This window comes from Lipotes vexillifer, unplaced genomic scaffold (assembly GCF_000442215.2).
Source record: "Lipotes vexillifer unplaced genomic scaffold, Lipotes_vexillifer_v1.1 scaffold75, whole genome shotgun sequence".
Classification (NCBI taxonomy): Eukaryota; Metazoa; Chordata; class Mammalia; order Artiodactyla; family Lipotidae; genus Lipotes; species Lipotes vexillifer.
Window position 1 is genome coordinate 1,179,443 of NW_006771517.1, and position 21,416 is coordinate 1,200,858.

Consider the following 21,416-nt stretch of genomic DNA (forward strand, 5'->3'; position numbering starts at 1 on the left):
TGCATCAGCAGGCGGACTCTCAACCACTGCGCCACCAGGGAAGCCCTATTTTTTTTAAGTTAAAAATAAACACACTTAAATGGGTGCATTTCATTGTATATAATTTATACCTTAACAAAGTTGATTTAATACTTAAAGATATGAAGAAATATAAGTCCCTGATAGGGATCTTTTTTAATAGGTTAAAACTATTTTTAAATTAAATTCCTGGACAGTGAGTCAGGGGGTCTGAGTTCAGTCCCTGTCTGTCAGTCACCCGAAGGTTTACTTTCTTCCAGGTACCTTGGAATTGGACAGTTGCCCTGTATACATTCTCAAAGCACTTTGTACTTTTTGGCATCATTTCATAAATTCACCCACGCATGATTTTTCACACGTGTGTCTACCTCCCTGACTAAACTCTGACTTCTCCCAGGCCAGGCACTGCATCTGGTTTTGTCACTGTGGTGTCCCAGCACCTGTCAGGGCAACTGCCCCACAGGTGGTACTCAGGATTATCTGTTGAATGAATGTATGAAGGAATTTGTTCATACACTTTCCGAAGGGATTTTTAGGAAAGCGTAGAGAAAAAAAGCCTGGTGGAGAAAGCCAGCCAATCCTCCCCACACTCCCCCACCCCAGGTATCTAGGAACACTCTCCCTATCCTCAAGGCTGGGCTCAGGGGTAGGTGAAGATGCTTTGGGGCTTGCAGGGCTCAGGTCTTAGATTCCAAGGAGCATGTCTTGGTTTTCTCATCTGTCCAGTGGGGATCAGGGTAATTAATACTTATCTCGGGCTGCAAGGGGTCCTTGGGAAGAGAGCATGGGGGTTAAAATGTTTCAGGGGCTGCAGTGATTATCACTGTCTCAATAATCTCCCCCACCAACCTGACCACCTTCCTGCCTGGCACTATCACACTCCTTGCACTTCTTTGGGTCAGTGTTTCCTTCACTCCAGAGTTTCTCCAACTCTAGTCTTTGGGAAGTTGTTGGAAATGCAAAATTCTCAGGTTCTATCCCAGGCTTTTCTAATCAGAGACTCTGGGGGTGGGGCCCAGAAATTGGCATGCCCTGCATATGATGCTGGTGCAAGCCCAAGTTTGAGCTTTCGCTGCACTGCTCTGACCCAAGCTCTCCCAGAGACACTTCACCTGCCTGTTCACTTTTCTATCCCCAGTGCCTGGCATCTAGGAGGCATGCCCTAAATATCTTCTGATGCATAGTAACGATGTTAATGACAGCAGCTAGCCATTGGTTGAGGACCTCCAGTGTGCCAGGCTATCTTCTAAACATTTTAAGAGGGTGAGCGCATTTAAGGCGCCACCCCCGGGATCATTTTACGGATGGTGAAGCAGGTTCCGAGAGGCCAAGCTCTGAGCCCAGGGGGAGATCACGCAGGGAATCCCGCGTTTCACCGCTGTGCTGCTCAGCGCCCTGGACGGGGCATAGCGGTCGCGGGTATCCAGGGCTCCGCGAGGGCGCCCCTGCCCCGCCCCACCCGGGGTCCGCGCGCGTCAGCAGCTCGTGAGAGCGCACCCGGAACCGGTCCGAGAGGAGCGCGGCGGCAGCGGCGGCGGCCCGTGGCGAAAGTGCGGCTGCGGAAGCGCGGCGAGGCTGGCGGCGCGAAGGAGGAAGTACGGGGAGGCGCGGGAGCTGGGGTCTGCGGCGCCGAGCGGACGCCATGGGCCGCCTGCACTGCACGCAGGACCCCGTGCCCGAGGCCGTGGGCGGCGACATGCAGCAGCTGAACCAGCTGGGCGCGCAGGTGGGCCGGGCGACCGCGGCGCGGGATCCGGGCGGGGGCCCCGGAGGGGATGGCGGTTTAGGCCGCAGCTGCCCGCTGTGCGTTGTGGCGGTAGGGGGGGATTCGGGGAGGGGCTGAAGGGAATTGGGGTCTCAGGCCAGTTTTGAGGGCCGAAGGATCTCGGGAGGCCTAAGGCCAAGCTGAGGGATCCCAGGGGGATCTCGGGGACCCAGAAATGGGACTGAGGGACTTCTGGGGGTCCTGGGAACCAGGAGAGTTTGCAGGGTCCTGGAAGGGGGGCTGAGGGGAGTCATGATGAGGCCGAAGGGAGTTGGGAGAACCGAAGTAACAGACTAAGGGCCTTGGGAGGCTGATGGAGTTTGGGGGAGCCGTGGAATTTGGTGGGCCAGGCGAGGGACTGAGACATTTTGTAGGAAGGCTGGGGGTCTTGGGCAGACGTAGCCAGGGGGGTCTTAGCATCTCAAGGGGGCTGAAGGAGCCTGGAGTGGGGGCAGGTCATCAGGGGGTGGGATGTGTGTGTAGGTAATGGCCAGGCCAGAATGGCTCTGTGGGCAAGCGATGACATCCTGTCCTCGTCTCCACTCCCATCCGCCCCAATTAAGGGAGATACTGGTAGTCCCCAAGGAAAGAAACCATGTACCCTACACAGTAGAGGGCGGGTCCTTGATGGTAGTAGAGCTGGCAAAGGCTTTTTCTCACTATTCAGGCTGCAGGTGCCAGCCAGTCAACCTTGACGTCTTCCTGCTCCTGTGTTGGTTGGGATGCCCCTTTCATACCACTAAGTCAGACAAATTAAGCAAGTTAAAATGTCACTTCTCACCATCACAGCAAAGGTGCATTTATTTCCCCCACTGGGTTGTAACTTCCCAGGAGGTGGGGCCCCTCTCTTTCATCTCAGCATCCTCACAACTTACTGTTTTCTCATGAAGTAACACTAATTGTAATGCCAGTCATGTTCTACGGCTTCAGTGTCCAAGAAAAATGAACTGCAAGCCTCAGGTCTACTTTTACATTTTCTAGTAGCCACATTTAAAAATTCAAAAGAAACAGGAAATGGATATAATGTGTTTTCTGTAATCCACTATATCAGAATATTATCATTTCAATGTGTAACCCACATAAAATATATCAATGAGATATTTCACTTTTTGGCACTGAGGTTTCTGATTCTAGTGTGTGTTTTAAAGCACATCTGAAATTAGATTAGCCTTTTTCAAGTGCTCAGTAGCCACACATGGCTAGCAGCCACTGTATTTTACTGCCCAGTTCTAAGTGCTTTTATGTGTATTAAGTCACCGAGTTCTTGCAACCACCCTAGGAGTCAGGTACTATTACCATTCCCATTTCACAGATTAAAAAAAAAAATGGTTCAGGGAAATAAATTGACCTGGTAAGGGCAGTCAACCAGGAAGTGGTGGAGCCAGGAATTCAGGACCGGACACCTGACTTCAGATCCTGGGGAATTAAACACACTAGAATAGAGCTTTGTAGGTGATCTCCCCAATCAGGTAGTTTAGCTTTTACTTGTTTATGTATTGGGGCTTTCTGAAAGACTTCCATTTGGAGAATAAAAAAGATTCTGCTGCTAAAAAACTTTATTTAAAGCTTCTGGATTGTATGATCTCTAAGGTTACCTCCAACTTGGTATACTAAAGATAATCCACCTCCTTTAAGATCAGAGCTGGACTCATTTTCTAACCTTGAAATGCACTTTAAACCTTTACCTTTGTTTTTAATACAGAAAGCTTTTTCCTGATGAGCAACTTATCAGAGTCCTTTGGGCCATTTTTCCCCCTTTACTTGGGTGATCAAACTTCTCTGAGTAGCCACTCTGTTAGCTGAACTTACTTTGAAGTCTGAGGCCCAGGCCTCAAGGAGAAAAATAATCATTGTATTAATGTTGGCATCACCATTTATTGCTTATTCGGTGGGTATTTATCTGAATGCCTACTATGCACCAAATAGCCACTAAACCCAGTGAGATTTACAAAGGCTTGATGAATGAGGCCTCTTGTGCTGGGGAAGGTCAGAAAATGGAGACATGGTACAGCACTGAGTGAATCTGCATGTGCTCTCTGATGCCGTGGACAGTCCTAGGTAACGTAATCACTAAAAAATAAAAAATCACTTTTAGAGTGGTTATGAGAGGATATTCAGAAAAATATAAAGAAGAAAACAAATGGTCTACAGTCTCTCACCTAGCAACACACACAGTTAGAAAATTCAGACAGTATTCAAAGGTATAAAATTAAAAAACACCTATTTCTCTTGTCTCCAGAAATCATTTTGATAGTTTCTCATGTATCTTTATAGCAAAAAAAAAGTCTGCAATCTGCCATCGTATGTATGGGTATCCTTTCAAAACTTTTTTTTACACAAAAGGGAGTGTGATATTACTTGAAACAGATCTAACATAATTTAACCAGTCCCCTATTAATAGACACTTAAGTTGCTTTCAGTTTTTTATTTTTAAGAACAATGCGGTCAACAAACTGCTTTGTGTGTGTCTGGGTTTACTTTTTAGAACATCTCTGAAGGGTATACTTCTTGCAGTGGAATTACTAGGTCAAAGGGTCTGATTGTTTTAAAAAGTAGATATGGATTTTGCTAAGTTGCAGTCCAGAAAGGTTGCCCCAGTTTATCTTCTCAACAGTGTGCAAAAGCATGTCTGTTACTTTCACCAACACTGGTGTCATCAGACTATTAGTTTGAAGGTCTGATAAGTGAAAAATTGGTATCTCCTTGTTTTGCTGATTTGCATTTCTCATCTGGAATGATCTTGAGAACCTTTTCGTATGTTTAACTGGTAAGAGTAGTTAAGATTTTGATTTCATGGATATTCATGAGCAGGTGAGCATTCCAGGGAGAGACAGCTATGCAGGTACAAAGGCAAAGAATGGGGAAAGTGTTTAGGGAAGATTTATTCAACAAATACTTACTGTGCACTTACAATAATTAAGGTGCAGTTGACCATACAAAGCTGGAGGAGGAACCTTCTCTGTTAAGACAGGTTTGTGTTCCTTATCAAGATTGAAAATTCTAAGTGCCCCCAGGTGAGGTTCCAACAGGGAGCCTCAGAACTTAAGAATTTGGGTAGGTCCCTTTCTTGTTGGGAGTGTCCTGGTATCTTGGCAGGGCTTTGAGGATAAGGAGGTTTTGGAAGAGTGGAGATAGGGATGGGGGTCGGTAACAGCCTACAGACCACAGTAGCTTGAGGCCCCTCTTGAGAGGCAGGGATGAGACCACACAAGGAGCCCCGAGCCTGAGTGCTAGGCTGAGGCCTGGAAATGGAAAAGCAACTGGAGGCCTTCTCAGTCACCCCATTTTTTAAAAGGCCCCAGGTGGCATAGGAAACACGGTTTGCCAAAGATCTGACAGTTCCACAGATCTGCAGCAAAAAATAAATAAAAATAAATAAAAATAAAAATGAAAGAAATAGAGGAAAACTCACACACAGTTTGAGGACACATTCTCAAGCCAGTCTTGACTGTTCTTGTTTTCACTATATCAGCATTTGGGCAAGGCTGATACCCAATATCACAAATACTGCAGAAAAACAGCCCCTGGACAAGCATTGGTTAAAGTGTTCCCATGGAATATCCATGAAGTTTTGAGAAAGCAGACACCTCTATGCCGTTGGGTGGTGGGAGTGTAAATCTGTGCAACTTCTTTGCAAGGCAATTTGGCAATATTTTCTCAGAATTTAAAATGCATATATCTTAGGGAATAAACTAGTGGTTCCCAGTGGGGAGAGGGGAGGGGGGAGGGGCAAGATAGGGGTGGGGATTAAGAGGTACAAACTATTATGTAGAAAATTAATAAACTATAAAGGGCTTCCCTGGTGGCGCAGTGGTTAAGAATCTGCCTGCCAATGCAAGGGACACGGGTTCGAGCCCTTGTGCCACAACTACTGAAGCCTGCGCGCCTAGAGCCCGTGCTCTGCAACAAGAGAAGCCATGACAATGAGAAGCCCGCGCACCGCAACGAAGAGTAGCCTCCGCTCATCGCAACTAGAGAAAGCCTGTGCACAGCAGTGAAGACCCAACACAGCCAAAAATAAAAATAAATAAATTAAATAAATAAGCTATAAGGATATATTGTACAACACAGGAAATATAGCCAATATTTTATAAAAACTATAAATGGAATCTAACCTTTAAAAATTATGAATTACTGTGTTGTACACCTGGAACTTATATAATATTGTACTTGAACTACACCTCAAAATAAAAAATGCATATATCCTTTTGACCTAGGATGCATTTTAAGAATATATCTTTTTTTTTTTTTAACCTCACCGCGAGTAAAATCCTGACCAGGGATTGAAGCTGGGCCCTCGGCAGTGAAAGCTCAGAGTCTTAACCGTTGGACCTCCTGGGAATTCCCGAGAATATATCTTATAGACATACATGTCACAAAGAAATATGTGGGAGGATATTCATTGCAGCATCGTTTACATAACACCAACAAACACACCCATTAATGTTCATTTCTAGGGAAATAAATTATGCTGTCTTTACCAGTTGAATGTCATGCAGTTGTTAAAAGAACTGGGTAGATTTATATCTGCTGACATAATCTCTAAGATGTAACTGAGTGAAAAAAAGGTGAGGTGCAGGGAGTGGGTTCCGGATGATCCCGTTTGTATTTAAAAGAAATTAAATGAAAATAAAATGATGGGAAGGCCACAGAGGTGTTAGCAGTAACTACCCTGGGGAGTGTGACTAAGGTGGGAGGGTGCAGGGAGGGAGCAAGACATTTTATTTTATATTCTTTTATGTTAGCTGGGTCTTTTTAAAACCTTCTGCATATATTTTATATTTTCAAATGCTAGTTTTATATTTTAAAATAGAATACATTTTAGGATACAATAATACAGAGCCTTGCCAGGGGTTTACGTGGAGTTTAGTGTCATGGGAAAAAGGGCAGATGCATTTGACAGTCATATTACATGTATAGCTTTGGGGGCTCTGAGCTGAAGTATCTGTAATCTTTGTTTAAATGTTATATTGCTTCAGGAAGGTGGCTCTCGGCATAGTGACTTTAATTGTAGCTGTGGTAATTGCTACCGTTGGTTTAGCCTCTAGCCTGGCACTGTACTGGAGGCTTTGCATGTGCCAATTAGTACTGTTCTGGAAGCTATGTACTATTACCTTCATTTTCCCAATGAGGACTGAATCACAGTGAGGCTGAGTGACTTGCCCAGGGTCACATTGGGTGGTCAGCAGAACAATGATTCACATCTGGGTCTTTTAAACTTTTGGGTGTTGATTTTCCCCACTATGCCACACACACTGTGTCCATTGGTAGGGAACATGGGAAAGTAATGACATGTGTCTCAGTCTGCTTGGGCTGCTGTAACAAAATACCACAGACTGGGCAGCTTGAACAGCAGAGATTTATTTCTCACAGTTCTGGAGGCTGGTGATTCCAAGATCAGGGTGCCACCAGATTCAGTTCCTGGTGAGAGCTCTCTTCCTGGCTTGCCTTCACGCCGTGTCTTCATGACCTGTGCCTCACAGAGAGAGCTCTGGGGTGTCTTCCTCTGCTTACAAGGGCACCAGCCCTATGGGAGTAGCGCCCCACCCTTATGACCTCATTTAACCTTTGTCACCTCCTCACAGCCCCTCTCTCCAAATACAGTAATACCCTGTATTTGGTGTTAGGACTTCAACATATGAATTTGGGGACACACATCTATTCAGTTCTTAATAATACGGTACTGATAAGGTGGTTCACATGCACAAAAGAATAAGAGACTCTTCTAAGACAGTGTATAATAACATGTTAAACTTTACTGTTTTGTCATATACTCAACAAGATGTTTATTGTGGGAGAAGGAAACCCAGAAAACATGGATAGACAAAACAGAAGAAAATAAAAATCATCTAAAATCTTGCCACACAGAAGTAACTGCTTTCAAAAGCAAGGTAGAGAAAAAGTTCATAGAATATGTTACCATTTGTGAGGGTGAAAATGGGAGAAATTGTATATTTGACTTGACTTATGTTTGAATAATAAGTATGTGAAAGTATAAACAAAAAGGGAAAAGAAAAAAAAAGTAACTGCTATGAACCAGTGATTTTCCCTTTCAGGTCTTGTGTGGGGGGAGGTGTTGGAGGCGTGGTATTTAGACCCTTGAGATGTATGTGTGAACATGTGTGCATACACTCACCATCTCTCAATGTGTATCTCCTCAGTATCCCAATAAGATATATGAGTTTTCCAGACAATATAGTGGTACAGATAGATTGACACTGGTGGTGGGTATTGTGAGTATTTGTAACTTTTTTTTAATTGAAATATAGTTGACATACAATATTATGTTAGTTTCAGGTGTACTACACAATGATTTGACATTTGTATACATTATGAAATGATCACCGTAAGTCTAGTAACCATCTGTCACCATACAAACTTATTACAGTATTATTCACCACATTCCTTATGCTGTATATTACATCCCTGTGGCTAATTTATTTTGTAACTGGAAGTTTGTACCTCTTAATCCCCTTAGCCCACTTCATACCCCACCCCTCTCCCCTCTGTATCTGTGAGTCTGTTTTTGTTTGTTTTGTTTTTCAGATTCCACATGTAAGTGAGATCATATGGTATTTGTCTTTCTCTGACTTATTTCACTTAGCATAATGCCTTCTACATCCATCCATGTTGTTGCCAATGGCAAGATTTCATTCTTTTTATGGCTGAGTAATATTCTATTGTATGTATATACGTACCACATCTTACTTATCCATTCATCTGTTGATGGACGCTTAGGTTGCTTGCGCATCTCGGCTATTGTAAATAGTGCTGCAGTGAACATTGGTGTGCTTACATATTTTCAAATTATGAATGTTTGTAACTTTAAGATGATCAAAACAGGTATCAACATCTGTGTGTTCCTCTTCTGTCTTAAGGGGCTGTAGTAGGATGGGATGTGGGAACACTGACCCAGGAGTAGAATTTTACTGATGTTCTGTGTTCTCTTCACAGAAGTTCTCAGCCCTGACGGAAGTACTCTTCCACTTCCTAACTGAGCCAAAAGAGGTAAAGTATCTTGTGTTAAGGAGCATTCCCGAGTGTGGGCCTACAGTCCTGAGATGCTTAGAAAGTGAAGGCCTGGTTTGTGCTGTCCCCTCTCTGCAGGGGGAAAGGTTTCTGGCTCAGCTCTCTGAATTTGCCACCACCAACCAGATCAGTCTCGGCCCCCTCAGAAGCATCGTGAAGAGCCTCCTCCTGGTTCCAAATGGTGAGTAGCCTCTCCCGGCAGCCAAGGCCAGAGACATTACTTGAACATTCCCTCAATCCACCGAGCTGGCAAGTGTGCTCTGGGCACTGAGCCAGAGTGTTTGGTAGTGAACCAGACATGGGCGGGACTGCAGTCTAGGAAGGGAAGCCAGGTAAACAGATAGTCATAGGAGAGTATAATTGCGGTCTGCATCCCAGCTTCCATGCCCAGACTTATCTGGTCCTCTACGTGATAGGTGCAGAAACTGAGAGTAAGAATTTAGAAACTTTTATGACAATTTGACGAAGTCTCTTCAGTCTGTTAATTTTTTAAAGTGGGGCTTTTTTTAAACTGTGGTAAAATAATACATAAACATGTAATTGACCATTGTAACCATTTGGGCCGTATATTTTGTATGTGTTTTTTCATTTCATAGTTCTAGGAATTAATTTTCATTGTATTTTACAAAAATATCAGTCCATGATGGATTGAAAAATTTAAAAGATAGGTCTTTTGCTGCAGATAGTTTGAGAAGCAGGGTTTGCCTTAGAGCAATCAGAGAAAGTTTCTAGTCAGAAGGGTGGTGATCACAAAGGTTGAGCTGTAGGGCTGTCCATAGTAGCACTGTTTATGACAGAGAAAAATTAGAAGCAATCAAATTACCCAGCAGCTGGAAATTGGTGTAAGGAGTTGAGGTCTATTTTTAGAGGGGAGTATCACGGTAGTCCGTCAAGAATTCAGTTTGAGTTAGTAGGACCTGAGTGGGAGTCTGGCCCTTGATAAGTAGTGTGACTTTGGCTAAGTACCTGATCTCTTTCAACCCCTAGCAACAACCGTCCCCCAGCAGTTGTTCCCCTCCATCTAAGCTTGTTTTTGGTGTGTGCATGGAGTTGTTTTGAAGATTAATTAAGATAACGTAAATAAAATGCTTAGCACAGTACCTCAGCAAAAGGTTGTTCTTATTTTTCAAATTATGTAGTAATTTAAAAAGATGCTGTTGAGGAAAATGTAATGATACGGAAAACCTTTCACAGAATTCTGTTTAATACTGTCTGCCACCGTCCTATTTTTGCATTACAAAAAAAAAGTTAACTGTGGCTCTCTCTGGGTAGTAGGACTGCAGGTTGTTTTAATTGTTTATTTTTAGCTATGTTTTGTCTAAAAAGTTGCAAGAATTAATTTGGCAATTTAATTAAAAGTTAATTTTATTTAAAGAGAGACATGACATTTGAGCCCAGTCTTAAGGAATGAATAAATGTCAACCGGGCTGAGAGGAGGTAAAATAGCATCCCCAGTTTGCATATTTTAAAAATCAGTAATAAGCTGATCTTCCCAAGATCTCAGTGCAAAGGTGCATTAAAAGTTGTGTGTTTGGGGCTTCCCTGGTGGCGCAGTGGTTGAGAGTCCGCCTGCCGATGCAGGGGACGCGGGTTCGTGCCCCGGTCCGGGGGGTTCCCACGTGCTGCGGAGCGGCTGGGCCCGTGAGCCATGGCCGCTGAGCCTGCGCGTCCGGAGCCTGTGCTCCGCAGCGGGAGAGGCCTGCGTAATGCAAAAAAAAAAAAAATAATAAATAAATAAATAAGTTGCGTGCTTGATTTGTTTGTACCTGTCGGGCCTTCTGTTATATCTTAGTGCAGATACTTTTCTTTGCCGTGTTTTGTGATCAGAACATCCCTGAGGTTTCCAGCTGTGAAATTTTATGATCCTCTCTTTGTGCAGTTCTTGCATTCTTTGCCCTCATGACAGGTTAAAGCATGAGAACCACAGGCTGGATGGGAACTTGCAGTCTTTTTAACACAGGAATAAATTTTCATTATAAACTTAAAACTGCAGAGGTCTGGAGAGTCAAAGGGAAAATCCCCTTTTACTCTCATCCCACTCTTGTCTCTAGGAATAATCACGGTATAATTTTGGTGTATATCCTTTTTTTTTTTAAATTTTATTTATTTATTTTTGTCTGCGTTGGGTCTTTGTTGCTGTGCGCAGCCTTCCTCTAGTTGCAGCAAGCGGGGGCTACTTTTCGTTGCGGTGGGCGGTCTTCTCATTGCGGTGGCTTCTCTTGTTGTGGAGCATGGGCTCTAGGCGTGTGGGCTTCAGTAGTTGTGGCATGCAGGCTCAGTAGTTGTGGCTCGCAGGCTCTAGAGTGCAGGCTCAGTAGTTGTGGTGCACGGGCTTAGCCACTCTGAACCATGTAGGATCTTCCCGAACCAGGGCTCAAACCCGTGACCCCTGCATTGGCAGGCAGATTCTTAACCACTGTGCCACCAGGGAAGTCCAGTGTATATCTTTTTATTTTTTTATGTATAAAATGGTAATAAACCATAGAATTGCTCTGCGGCTTGCATCTTTTCATACCTAGTACATCGTAGAGATCTCTCCACATCAACTTCATTCTTCTGATGACTGCAGTGTACCTTGGACTGAATGTATCTTCTTTTAGTTAATCCATTTCCTGTTGCTGGACATTTTAGTTCTGACTCTTCACTCTTAGAAACAATATCGCAGTGAACGTCCTTAGGAAATCTATGTTCTCAACTTATGTGAGCATTTTGTAGGACAGGTGCCCAGAGTGCAGAACCAGGAGTACTTATTCTCTTTATTCTCATTGTGTAGCCTACACCTGTAGGAATGGGGAAACCTGTGAGCTGTTGTGGATACTGGTTTTTCAGGAGATATCTGTCTGGTGTCCCTGCCTCCATTCTTTCCTGTCCTTCTCATCTCTGCTCCCCACCACATTCCATCCTGCCAGACTGCGTTAATCCCTCCTAATCCTAGCGCTCCAGCCTCTGTTCTACCTCTTTCAGAACGTCTTCCCAAACCATTTCAGTCCATGGTGAGCTCCCCTTCCTCGTCAACAACCGAGATAGGTTCTTTTATCTGAAGCTCTCATTTTGGACTATAATCATTTTGTTTTCTGTTGATCATGCTGTTTTGTGTGTGTCTATCTTGTGGCCCTGACAGACAGTTCTTTGAAGTCAGGGGCATGTCTGTACTACTTTCCTAAGCCACAGTCACAAGTAAAGTGAAGACATAGAGCAGGAGGTTTTAGTACATGCTAGGTGAGTTGAGCTGAACTTGGGAGACCCTGTGATCCTCCCAGGGGATGCTGGGTGTATATTCTTCAAGCAGGATTGATTATCAATGTTTATAGCAGACTGCTTTCTATAGATGCAGAGAACACTGAGGTATGCTGAGTTCCAGGGATGAGCTTTGCAAGCTCACTTGGATTTGAGTCTTGGTCATATCACCTAATGTAGCTATTTGGCCTTGGACAAATCAGCCTCTTGGCGCCTCAGTTTCTCATCTGAAAAACGGAATAAAAAGAGCAGTTTTTGTTATTGGCATTAGGAATAAATGAGTTAGTACAGTGCTTGCTGAACTTCAACTTTATTTATTGATTGTTCAGTTAATTTCAGTCCTTTGCCTCGATATCAGATCATCAGGTAAAACGTTCCTTCCTTCATCTAATGGAGAGGATCTGAATTCACCTCTTGACGATTTAATGTCCCAAAGCTTTTCAAGCTTTTCAAGTTCTAGAATCGAAGTCTCAGGTTTGCTGTACTTCTCAGTAGCTCTGAAGAATTTGTTTTACACTTTTTGTTCTCATGCAATCTGACTTTTCTCTTCCTACAGAGTTTTTCTGCTTGAATTCTCCATTTCTTCCAGAGCATCTCCTAAGCATCTGAGGTAGCTTGTAAGTCTCTTGGCCTCTTCCTCATCCCTTGACCTGACGTGCCATTTTCTTTTCCTTTTTTTTTTTTTCTGCACTGCACGGCTTGTGGGATTTTCGTTCCCCAACCACAGATTGAACCCGGGCCCTCGGCAGTGAGAGCATGGAGCCCAGACCACTGGACCACCAGGGAATTCCCAATGTGCCATTTTCTTTTCAGTCCCAAAGGCTACCATCCCAGAACAAGTTCTTAGCCCTTCATGCCTTGTTACGGCAGCAACAGCTCCGCTTCTGTTCTCCCATCCCAGATTCCAGTTTGCCCTGGAGTATAGTACAGCTTGGATCCTTGGACCCTGCTGTTCCTCTCAACTGTTTATTTTGCATAATAAATTCTGTAGTCCTTAACTTGGCATTCAAGGCCTTCCCCAATCTAATCTGAAGTGTAAGGCCCTCATTCTCTTCCCCTTCCCTCATCCTGGTCCTGCTTGTGCAGTAAGACCTCACTGTAGAAGTGCAGCTTGTTAGAGCTGAAAGGACCTCGAGAACTCTCCAGATCAGTCTTCCCCAGATTGGTGTTTTCATCCAGAAAAGACTTCAGTGGCCAGACAGGGTCATAAAATACTGTCCCCGCACCCCCCAGCCTTGGAATCTTGGAGATTCACACATACATTAACATATCTCAGGCTCTGAAAAACCCTGCAGTAAAGCAACCTGCTTAACCAGTATCTGTGAAACAGTTAACCATGGACCTCTTCTTTTTTTGGAGGGGGGGAGGGGGGCAGGGGGAGGGTCAAGTAAAAGCTTTGTAAAGTGCTGATCTAGTCTGATCTTTGTCTTGGAGATAAAGAAACAGAGCCCTAGAGAGGGGAAGTGACTTACTTAAGATCTTACAGTGGAAAAGCTGCTGCTAGAACCTCCCTTGATTAGCTCAAAGCTTGTGGGGTTTTTGGTTTGGGTTTTTTTTTTTTCTTAATGTTTTTCTTTTACTACTTAGTATGTAATTCTTTTTTTTTTTTTAATGTTTTTCTTTTACTACTTAGTATGTAATTCTTTTTTTTTTTTTAAGTATGTAATTCTTAAAATCATCTGAGATCAACCTTTATCATCCCATGGACAAATTGCTTCATCTGTGCCCCACTAATTCTCCTCATTGCTCTCCAAACTGGACTATTTTTAAACAAATCTCAGATATATCGTTTCATTCAGTTCATTCAGTTCCTAGTTATGTATCTCTAAAAGATAAAGGACTTTTTCCCCCTTATCAAGTCGCTGTGCAATTATCGTATCTAAAATTAAAATATGCAGTCAGTGTTCAGACTTCCCCATTGTCTCGTACGTTTTATTTGTAAGTGGCGTTCTCATCAGGATCCCAATAGGGCCCCCATCTTGCATTCGGTTCCTAGGTGGCTGTTGTGTGATTACTTGTCACTGTGGCTCCTTCACAGCTCTGAGACCTTGAGCCACATCACTTAACCACTCTGATAATCAGTTTCTTCAGGAATAAAATGGAGCTAATACTAGTAGCTCATACATTGTTGCAAGAATGGAGAAAGATGGCAGTCTAGTGGTTAGGACTTGCGCTTTCACTTCCGGGGCCAGGTTCAGTCCTTGGTCGGGGAACTAAGATCCCACAAGCTGTGTGGTGCAGCCAAAAAAATTAAAAGAAAATAATTTAAAAATTAAAATTAAAAATAAACATTTCTTCCCCAGAAATGGAGAAAGATAAATGTAAAGCGCTTGCTTCAATAATGAGTGGCAGCTACACTGCCGCTGGTATGATGATTGATTGTCATTATCATCATGAGTTGTCTCCTAGAAAAGATTACAGATAACTTCACAGTAGTGCCATAATTTAAGTGGTTTTTACTTTAATACATTGCAAGATATCTGGCCCTTGTGGGTACTCAGTAACTGGTTGTTTTTTAAGAAAAGGTGATATCCCTTTCCCCACTCCTAAAGGAGTCTGTCTGGCTGGGCCAAAAAAAGGAATAATCAGCACTGAACAGTAGTCACAAATGGTATTTAATCAAATGTTGAACTAAGTTCCCCAGGGTTCCTGACCTTACCCTGCTCTGTTACTTTTCTCTGTGGCACTTTTCAATAATACTCTATATGGCTTACCTACTTGTTACATTATTGTTTTGGTCTTTCTCCTCGCAAAAGATTGTGAGCCTCAGGAGAACAGAGATTGTTACCTGTTCAGTTCATTGATGTATTCCAGGGTCCAGCACAGTGCTGGCACATAGTGGGTGCTCAGTACATCTGTGTACAGTGACCGTGACCTCTGTTTCCCCGTGAACCTCGCAGGGGTGGATTTAGCTGGTCAGCCTTCAGGGTCAGTAATGACTGAATGAATGGGGCTCACTGTGCTCTCCCATCTGCTTCCTCCTCCAGGGCTCTTCACCAAGGCTTAGTTCTGTTGCTTGGGCTTCCCTTATTATACTGAATAAACTTACATAGATTTTGGCTGGAAGAATAGTGTTTGCTAATTTTCCAACTGTTTCCTGAAACCCTCGCCCTCACGTACACTTCTGTCTTGTCACCCGTCCTATTTGATGGCAATGGGGGTTTGCCTAAGGCAACTGTTCCAGTGAAAAGTGGAGCTCAAGGACTTTTATAAACCATCCCAGATGGTTATCTGTGTTTAAAGGACATTCTCAGATTTCCCCTAGTGACGTGTTCTGGTGACTCCAGCCCTGGAGTTCAGAGTTTTCTATCTGACATAGGGTCAAGGCTGCAGGCCTGTCTTGCGTTTGGGACAAAGGAATCACCAAAGGAAAAAGCTGAAAAAGAAGCTAAGGGCTTGAGGCCTAGCACAATGCAAATATATATATACATATGTATATTTCTAAAGTATGGCTCCTGCCTGCCCCAGGTAATGAGGTGACATCAGGACGGAGAGCTTGCTCTGGCCCCTGCAGCTTGGTAGCCTCTGTTGTCAGTCACTGTCAAGGCGTGGCCTGGTACCGCCTCCCCGACAGCATCTCAGAATGACCTGGAGTGGAAAGAGCCTGGGTTTGGGGACCCTCTGGCCTGTAAGCGACTTTCTCTGCCACTTGCCAGCTGTTGTGGCCCTGAGCAATTCATATAATTTTTTTTTCTTGGCGTGGGGGACATTTTTTTTAAATTATAGAAAGTACAAGAAAGAAAACAAAAATGGCTCACAATTTTACTGTCTTCACATAAAAAAACCAGCGTGCAGCTAGAACATTTTTAAATGACACAAAGAAAAAGTCCCACCCAGTCCCTTTCCCAAAAGATATCCACTCTTAAGTTTTTTGTGGATATGTTCAGAAAAAGTATGCCTCACATCTGTCTACTTAGCTATAAGATAAGGATATAATTAAAGCTAGAAATAAGAATAGATAATATATACTTCTTTATGCAAAAGGGATTATACTGTGCAGACTGTTCTTACCTTTCCTTTTCTTCTTTCAATTATATTTTGCAAATAGGCACATCAAGAGCTACCTTATTCTTTTTAAAGGTTGCATAGTATTCCATTGTATGGATTCTTTCATTCAGTATGTGTTTACTGAGTGCCAACCAATGAACAGTGCCAGGCACTTTTTTAGGAGCTTGGGACACAGCAGTAGGCAAAATGGACCACGTCCTTGTTCTCATCAAACTGACATTTTAGTGGGAAAATTGACAATAAATATGTAACATAAAGTTGGGTAGTTATAAATGCGATGCAGAAAAGTATACTTGAAGAATGGTCAGGGATCCTTTCAGAGGAGGTGCGATTCAAGCAGATTCCAGAATGAAGTGAGGGAGTGAGCATGTACGCATTTGAGGAACTGTGTTCCCAGCAGAGGGAACTGCAAGGGCAAATGCCTGGAGGTAGGAACCTGCCTAGCAAATTACAAGAAGAGCTAAGCGAGGGGAGAGAGCATAGGGTTCTAAAGAGGGCCAGATTCTGCCAGGCATTGTGAGAGCTTTGGATTTTACTGTGAGTGAAACAGGAGCTATTAGAGGGTTTTGAGCAGAGGGGAGACATGGTCTGACTTGAATTTTAACAAAATCACCTCTGCGCCCAGGCGGTTGTGTGGATGCACCAAAACCAATGTACTGTTGCTGACATTTCGTCTCTCCTGCCCACATTGCTGAAGAGCTGCCCCCGTACATCTCAGTGTATTTGGGGGGCATAGCTGCAATTGAGTTCTTGGCAGCGCAGTCGTTGACTATGGATTTGCCAAATCTTCTCCCCCAAAAGCTTGATCATTCTGATCTTTAATTTCCTGGTAAATTAAAAGTTACAATAATAATCTCCACTTCAGAGTATTTTGGGATCATCAAACAGAATATTGGATGTGAACTGGATATAAACTAAGGAGCAGCACCCGTGGTAGCCAGGAGTTCTTTGGAGTGTCTGGAATGTAGCCGCCTTCTTGGAGAGCTTTTATGACCAAGGTTTCCTGGGGTCTTGCCTTTTTTATTTCCCCGTGGTTTCCTTGCTCGGTCTGATTTTGCAGATAAAAGATTTCCTCCCTTTGTTGACATGGTTTATTTTGCAGGGGACAACAGCCTTTAGGATTGTTTTTCTGGAGTGCGATGGGGGTGGAGGCTCAGGTTTAGGGTGTTACTTCAGGGCCCTCCCTGGATGGTGGTGGATGTCTTCTTACTCTTTGATTAGTCATCTTCTGGAAGACTAAGAAGTGGAAAATTTTAAAGCCACTGCCAAATCGTGACTCGAGGCTGTAGCCTGCAGGTTAAACGTTGAGAAGCCCGGATCGCTGGCAGCAGTTTGTTTTCAGGAACTGGGAGCCGGCAAGCAGAACAAAGCGGCTCCCACGGGGTGGGGGGTTCCCAGGGCTCCTGAGGGGAGGTCTTGATAGCCCCTCTGCAAGTGACTTGGGAACTGTAGAGGCCAAACTGCTTAGTCCACCTGGGTTTACTTCCTGAGGGCTGATCTTCTGCGGCAGGCTGGCCAGCATGTAGATGGGAACGGTGTATAATCTGCCCTGACCAGTGCTGTGGCCCCTGGGCTATTGAGCACTTGGAACGGCTAATGCAACTGAGGAACAGAATAGTACATTTTCTTTAATTTTAATTCATTAAAAGTTAAAGAGGGGAATTCCCTGGCGGTCCAGTGGTTAGGACTTCCTGCTTTCAGTGCCAAGGGCCCAGGTTTCATCCCTGGTCAGGGAAACAAGATCCCCGCAAGCCTCGTGGTGCGGACAAAAACAGAAAAATAAATAAATAAATAAAGAGCCACGTATGTTCAGTGGTTATAGATCACACAGTGCAGCTCTGGGCTGTTATCCCTATACCCTGTCTGACCTTGAACTCCCCCACTTGGCTTCAGGAGTCTGTGGCCTTATTTCCTCAGATCAAGTGCCCCATCCCCAAGTCCATACAGTCTTTTCTTTTGTCTCTGACCTCATCCATACTTTCTGGAGGGGCCAACACGTGTGTGGCACAAAAAAAACCCCAGAATGTGCTGCCTCGTTCTCCCTGGTCTCGGGGGCTCCTTCCTCCCCGACTGGACTGAGATGGAGCTGAGTCTGCTCATTCCTGTTGTCATCCTGGTCACTTAGGTTGTGCCCATTAAATACTTACTGCTAGCTGATTGATTGATTTGCCCTCTTTGACTGATTTCTCCCCTCCCTCCTAGGTGCCTTGAAGAAGAGTCTCACAGCTGAGCAGGTCCGAGCTGATTTCATAACTCTGGGTAGGTGACCACCAAGGCTGCTCAGGGTGACAGGCCCTGCAGCCCTTCACTGTGTTCATGTCTCCTGTTCTCTTGTAGGTCTCAGTGAGGAGAAAGCCACTTACTTTTCTGAAAAGGTATCATAATTCCTCATAATCAAGGTTAATTAAGATCGCTTGCTTTTATTTCATGAAAAGAAACAAATGGAAAATGCTGACTGAGGAAAAACCGTCAGTCATCATGTGTCGTTTCCCAGCTTAATGTTTTTCATTTGGTTTCATGCAAATGACAGACATGCAGCTTTTAAACAGCACTATTCAGTGCATCTCTAATTTTTTCCCTCCGATTTGACTGAATATAAATGTCATACAGTTTTTGTTCCAACCTGGGTTAAATCTTGGAATCAAAGAAAACATTTAAATTGTCTCCTGCCCCTCCTGACTCCCCCCAGCCCCCAGATCTGTGCACATAGGCCGAGCCCTTCGTTCTGCATGCTTACTACTGTCTGTATAAAGACTAAAGATGCTGTGTCGGGGGTGAAATGAAGAGGGGGGATTTTTTCCCATTGTTATGACTTTGGCTTTCTGCTTTTGTTCCAGTGGAAACAGAATGCCCCCATCCTTGCTCGATGGGCCATAGGTCAGACCCTGATGATTAACCAGCTTATAGATATGGAGTGGACATTTGGAGGTAACTAGTTAGAGCCAGTCCTGGGTCATTTGGGTGATGTAGGGTTGGGTGGCAGAGGCTTTCAGATGACTTTGCTGGGGAAGAGGTGTCCTTGGTCCCCCAAGACTGTTGGGTCCAGCACCTGCTTCTCTGTGTCGCTGTCAACATTCGGCAGCTCTTTCTATCCACGGGTCTCAATAAGTTCACTTCCTGAAAAGCACATTCTGCTGTCCTCATACTGGCCCCCACATGGCTTCTGCTGTACAACTTACAAGATTGCGGTCTTCAGAGTGAGTCCTCAACCAGTCACTTACTGGTTTTCTCTTTTGTGTCACAGTGACGTCTGGGAGCAGCGAACTGGAAAAAGTGGGAAGTATTTTTTTACAAGTAAGTCTCCTGATCTCTGAAAATTGGGAGATTTTTGACTTGGTATTAAATCTACATCGGGTTTCTTTAATATCCAGTGCCTTGTGTATCTCAGAGCAGTGTGGTCAGCCAAAGATGTAGTCACTAACACACTTACTTTCAGATTAATAGGATCTGGATATTATTCTTGAAAGTTTGATTATTCATGTAATCACGGAAATTGTTAGAAGTTTTGGTGGTGGACGATCCAGACTGCTCCCTAGTAACTCTCAAGTGATATGCTGGATGCTTTGCTGTTTACGTGACAGTTCAGGTTTCAGGAATTTCTTTGCCCAGTTGTCATCATTTTAATTTAAATGTTTTATTTCTCTTTTTCCTTTTCGGATCAGTTAAAGTTGGTGGTTAAGAAAGGAAATCAAACTGAACATTTATACATAGGTGAGTCCAAATTCCCATTAGAGCCCTTTCCCTCTTTCCATGTTTTCTTCAGTCATTGGGCTTGTGAAGCCCACCACCAATCGTTTTTCCAGAAGAAAAAGTCATAACCAAGCTGTGGAGTCACCATTCTGCTGCCTTTGCTCTCATAAATAATAAGCCATCAGCAGGTTGGAGACTCCACAGTTTGAAGACTTTAGACCTTTTTGCAAAAGGGAAAGGGTGAGGTAGGAATGGCGAATATCGAAGAGCAAGAAGCTCTTGCTGTAGGAGCCACATCTACTGTCCTGAATGACCCCCTTTCATCCCTTTGTGCTGGGGAGTTAATGCCATTTCGAATCCCCCCCTTCCTTTTTTTTGTGGAGCTGAGAACTTTCTATGTTCAAGGCTTCAGTTCTTCATTATGATCAATTACCTGTCAAGAACTGCTTAGAGGTACTAAACCAAAAAAGAAAAGGAATGTCTCTGGGTGGAAATTCATTTTCTTGGATGATTCTGTGGAGTTGGAAACATTCACCTGGAGCTGCATCTTCTCTCCCCAGAATTAACCTTGCCTCAGTTCTACAGCTTCCTGCACGAGATGGAGCGAGTCAGAGCCAGCATGGAGTGTTTCAGCTGATGTCTGTCCCCCTGCATCTCCACCTTGCCCCCTCCCTGCCCCCTCCTACTCGCCGGTGACTGCTCAGAGAGACCTCTCGCTCCCAGCCCTGTGGCCGCTCCCTTGGGCCTGCTTGCCTCTTGGGAGCCCAGGTGCAAAGGTTTCTGAAAAACAAAGGATTAAGTACTTAAGGAGCCTGATAGGCTGGTCCTGAAGAGTCTTTGTTGAGGGACCCTCCACGACCTATCTCCCTCTCCCAGGTCACCGTTTAGATATTCAGAGAAGCGATTGCATCTCAGATGCAGGGGAGGAAATAAGTTGAGTCACCTCCCTTTCAAAGTTCCAGAGTAAACAAATGGTCTATCGCCCCTCAAGATACACACTGATGACCTTCCCCGCAAAAGAACAAGGACTTATTTATGGCTGAGGAAGAGGTGGACTCCGTGAATGACACATGGGGGAGCCCCCAGCGGAGTTTGTATGTTTGTGGTGGTGGTGCTTTGCTGATCAGTCTTTAGTGGACACCTGTGTAAGAACACATGCTGGGTCTGCTCTGAAAAAAACTGAGGCTTCACTTCAGGTTTTGCCCTGTTGTGTGTAACGAGGTGGGCCTTCTGAGGCGATTTCAGCTTGTTTTGGTTCAGGCTGACCCTCTCTGGTGGTTAGAAGAATAAAAAAGGTTCTGAAGAACAGGTCTGTGTCTGGTCGTCTCTATGCATGGATTAAAGAGTCACCTGCCTTTTAGAGAGCTAGTGCTCTTATCTTCAAAAATTATCTTCCTGGGGGCTTCCCTGGTGGCGCAGTGGTTGAGAGTCCGCCTCCGGATGCAGGGGACGCGGGTTCGTGCCCCGGTCCGGGAGGATCCCACATGCCGCGGAGCGGCTGGGCCCGTGAGCCATGGCCGCTGGGCCTGCGCGTCCGGAGCCTGCGCTCCGCAACGGGAGAGGCCGCAGCAGTGAGAGGCCCGCGTACCGCAAAAAAAAAAAAAATTATCTTCCTGATTTTGGTGAGGGCCCTGGGTCTTCAGTGAAATTTGCCGTGGTCCAGAGTGGG

At 44.4% G+C, this 21,416-nt stretch overlaps 1 protein-coding gene across 1 annotated transcript; it reads left to right on the forward strand.

Annotated features, from left to right (window-relative positions):
- Window positions 1-1,640: 1,640 nt before the first annotated feature.
- On the forward strand, window positions 1,641-21,055 carry COMMD7 (COMM domain containing 7). The gene is made up of 9 exons (XM_007446850.1): window positions 1,641-1,744; window positions 8,738-8,791; window positions 8,891-8,993; window positions 18,260-18,316; window positions 18,395-18,432; window positions 18,895-18,985; window positions 19,302-19,351; window positions 19,720-19,768; window positions 20,308-21,055. Exons 1-9 carry the CDS (start codon window positions 1,661-1,663, stop codon window positions 20,382-20,384), a joined length of 603 nt encoding a protein of 200 aa, XP_007446912.1. The 5' UTR covers window positions 1,641-1,660; the 3' UTR covers window positions 20,385-21,055.
- The last annotated feature ends 361 nt before the right edge of the window (window positions 21,056-21,416 follow it).

Coding starts and splice junctions, on each gene's coding strand:
- COMMD7 (XM_007446850.1), top strand. CDS start 1,661: ATGGGCCGCCTGCACTGCACGCAGGACCCCGTGCCCGAGGCCGTGGGC. Junction 18,317..18,394: donor AGCTGATTTCATAACTCTGG/GTAGGTGACCAC, acceptor GTTCTCTTGTAG/GTCTCAGTGAGGAGAAAGCC. Junction 19,769..20,307: donor AACTGAACATTTATACATAG/GTGAGTCCAAAT, acceptor TTCTCTCCCCAG/AATTAACCTTGCCTCAGTTC.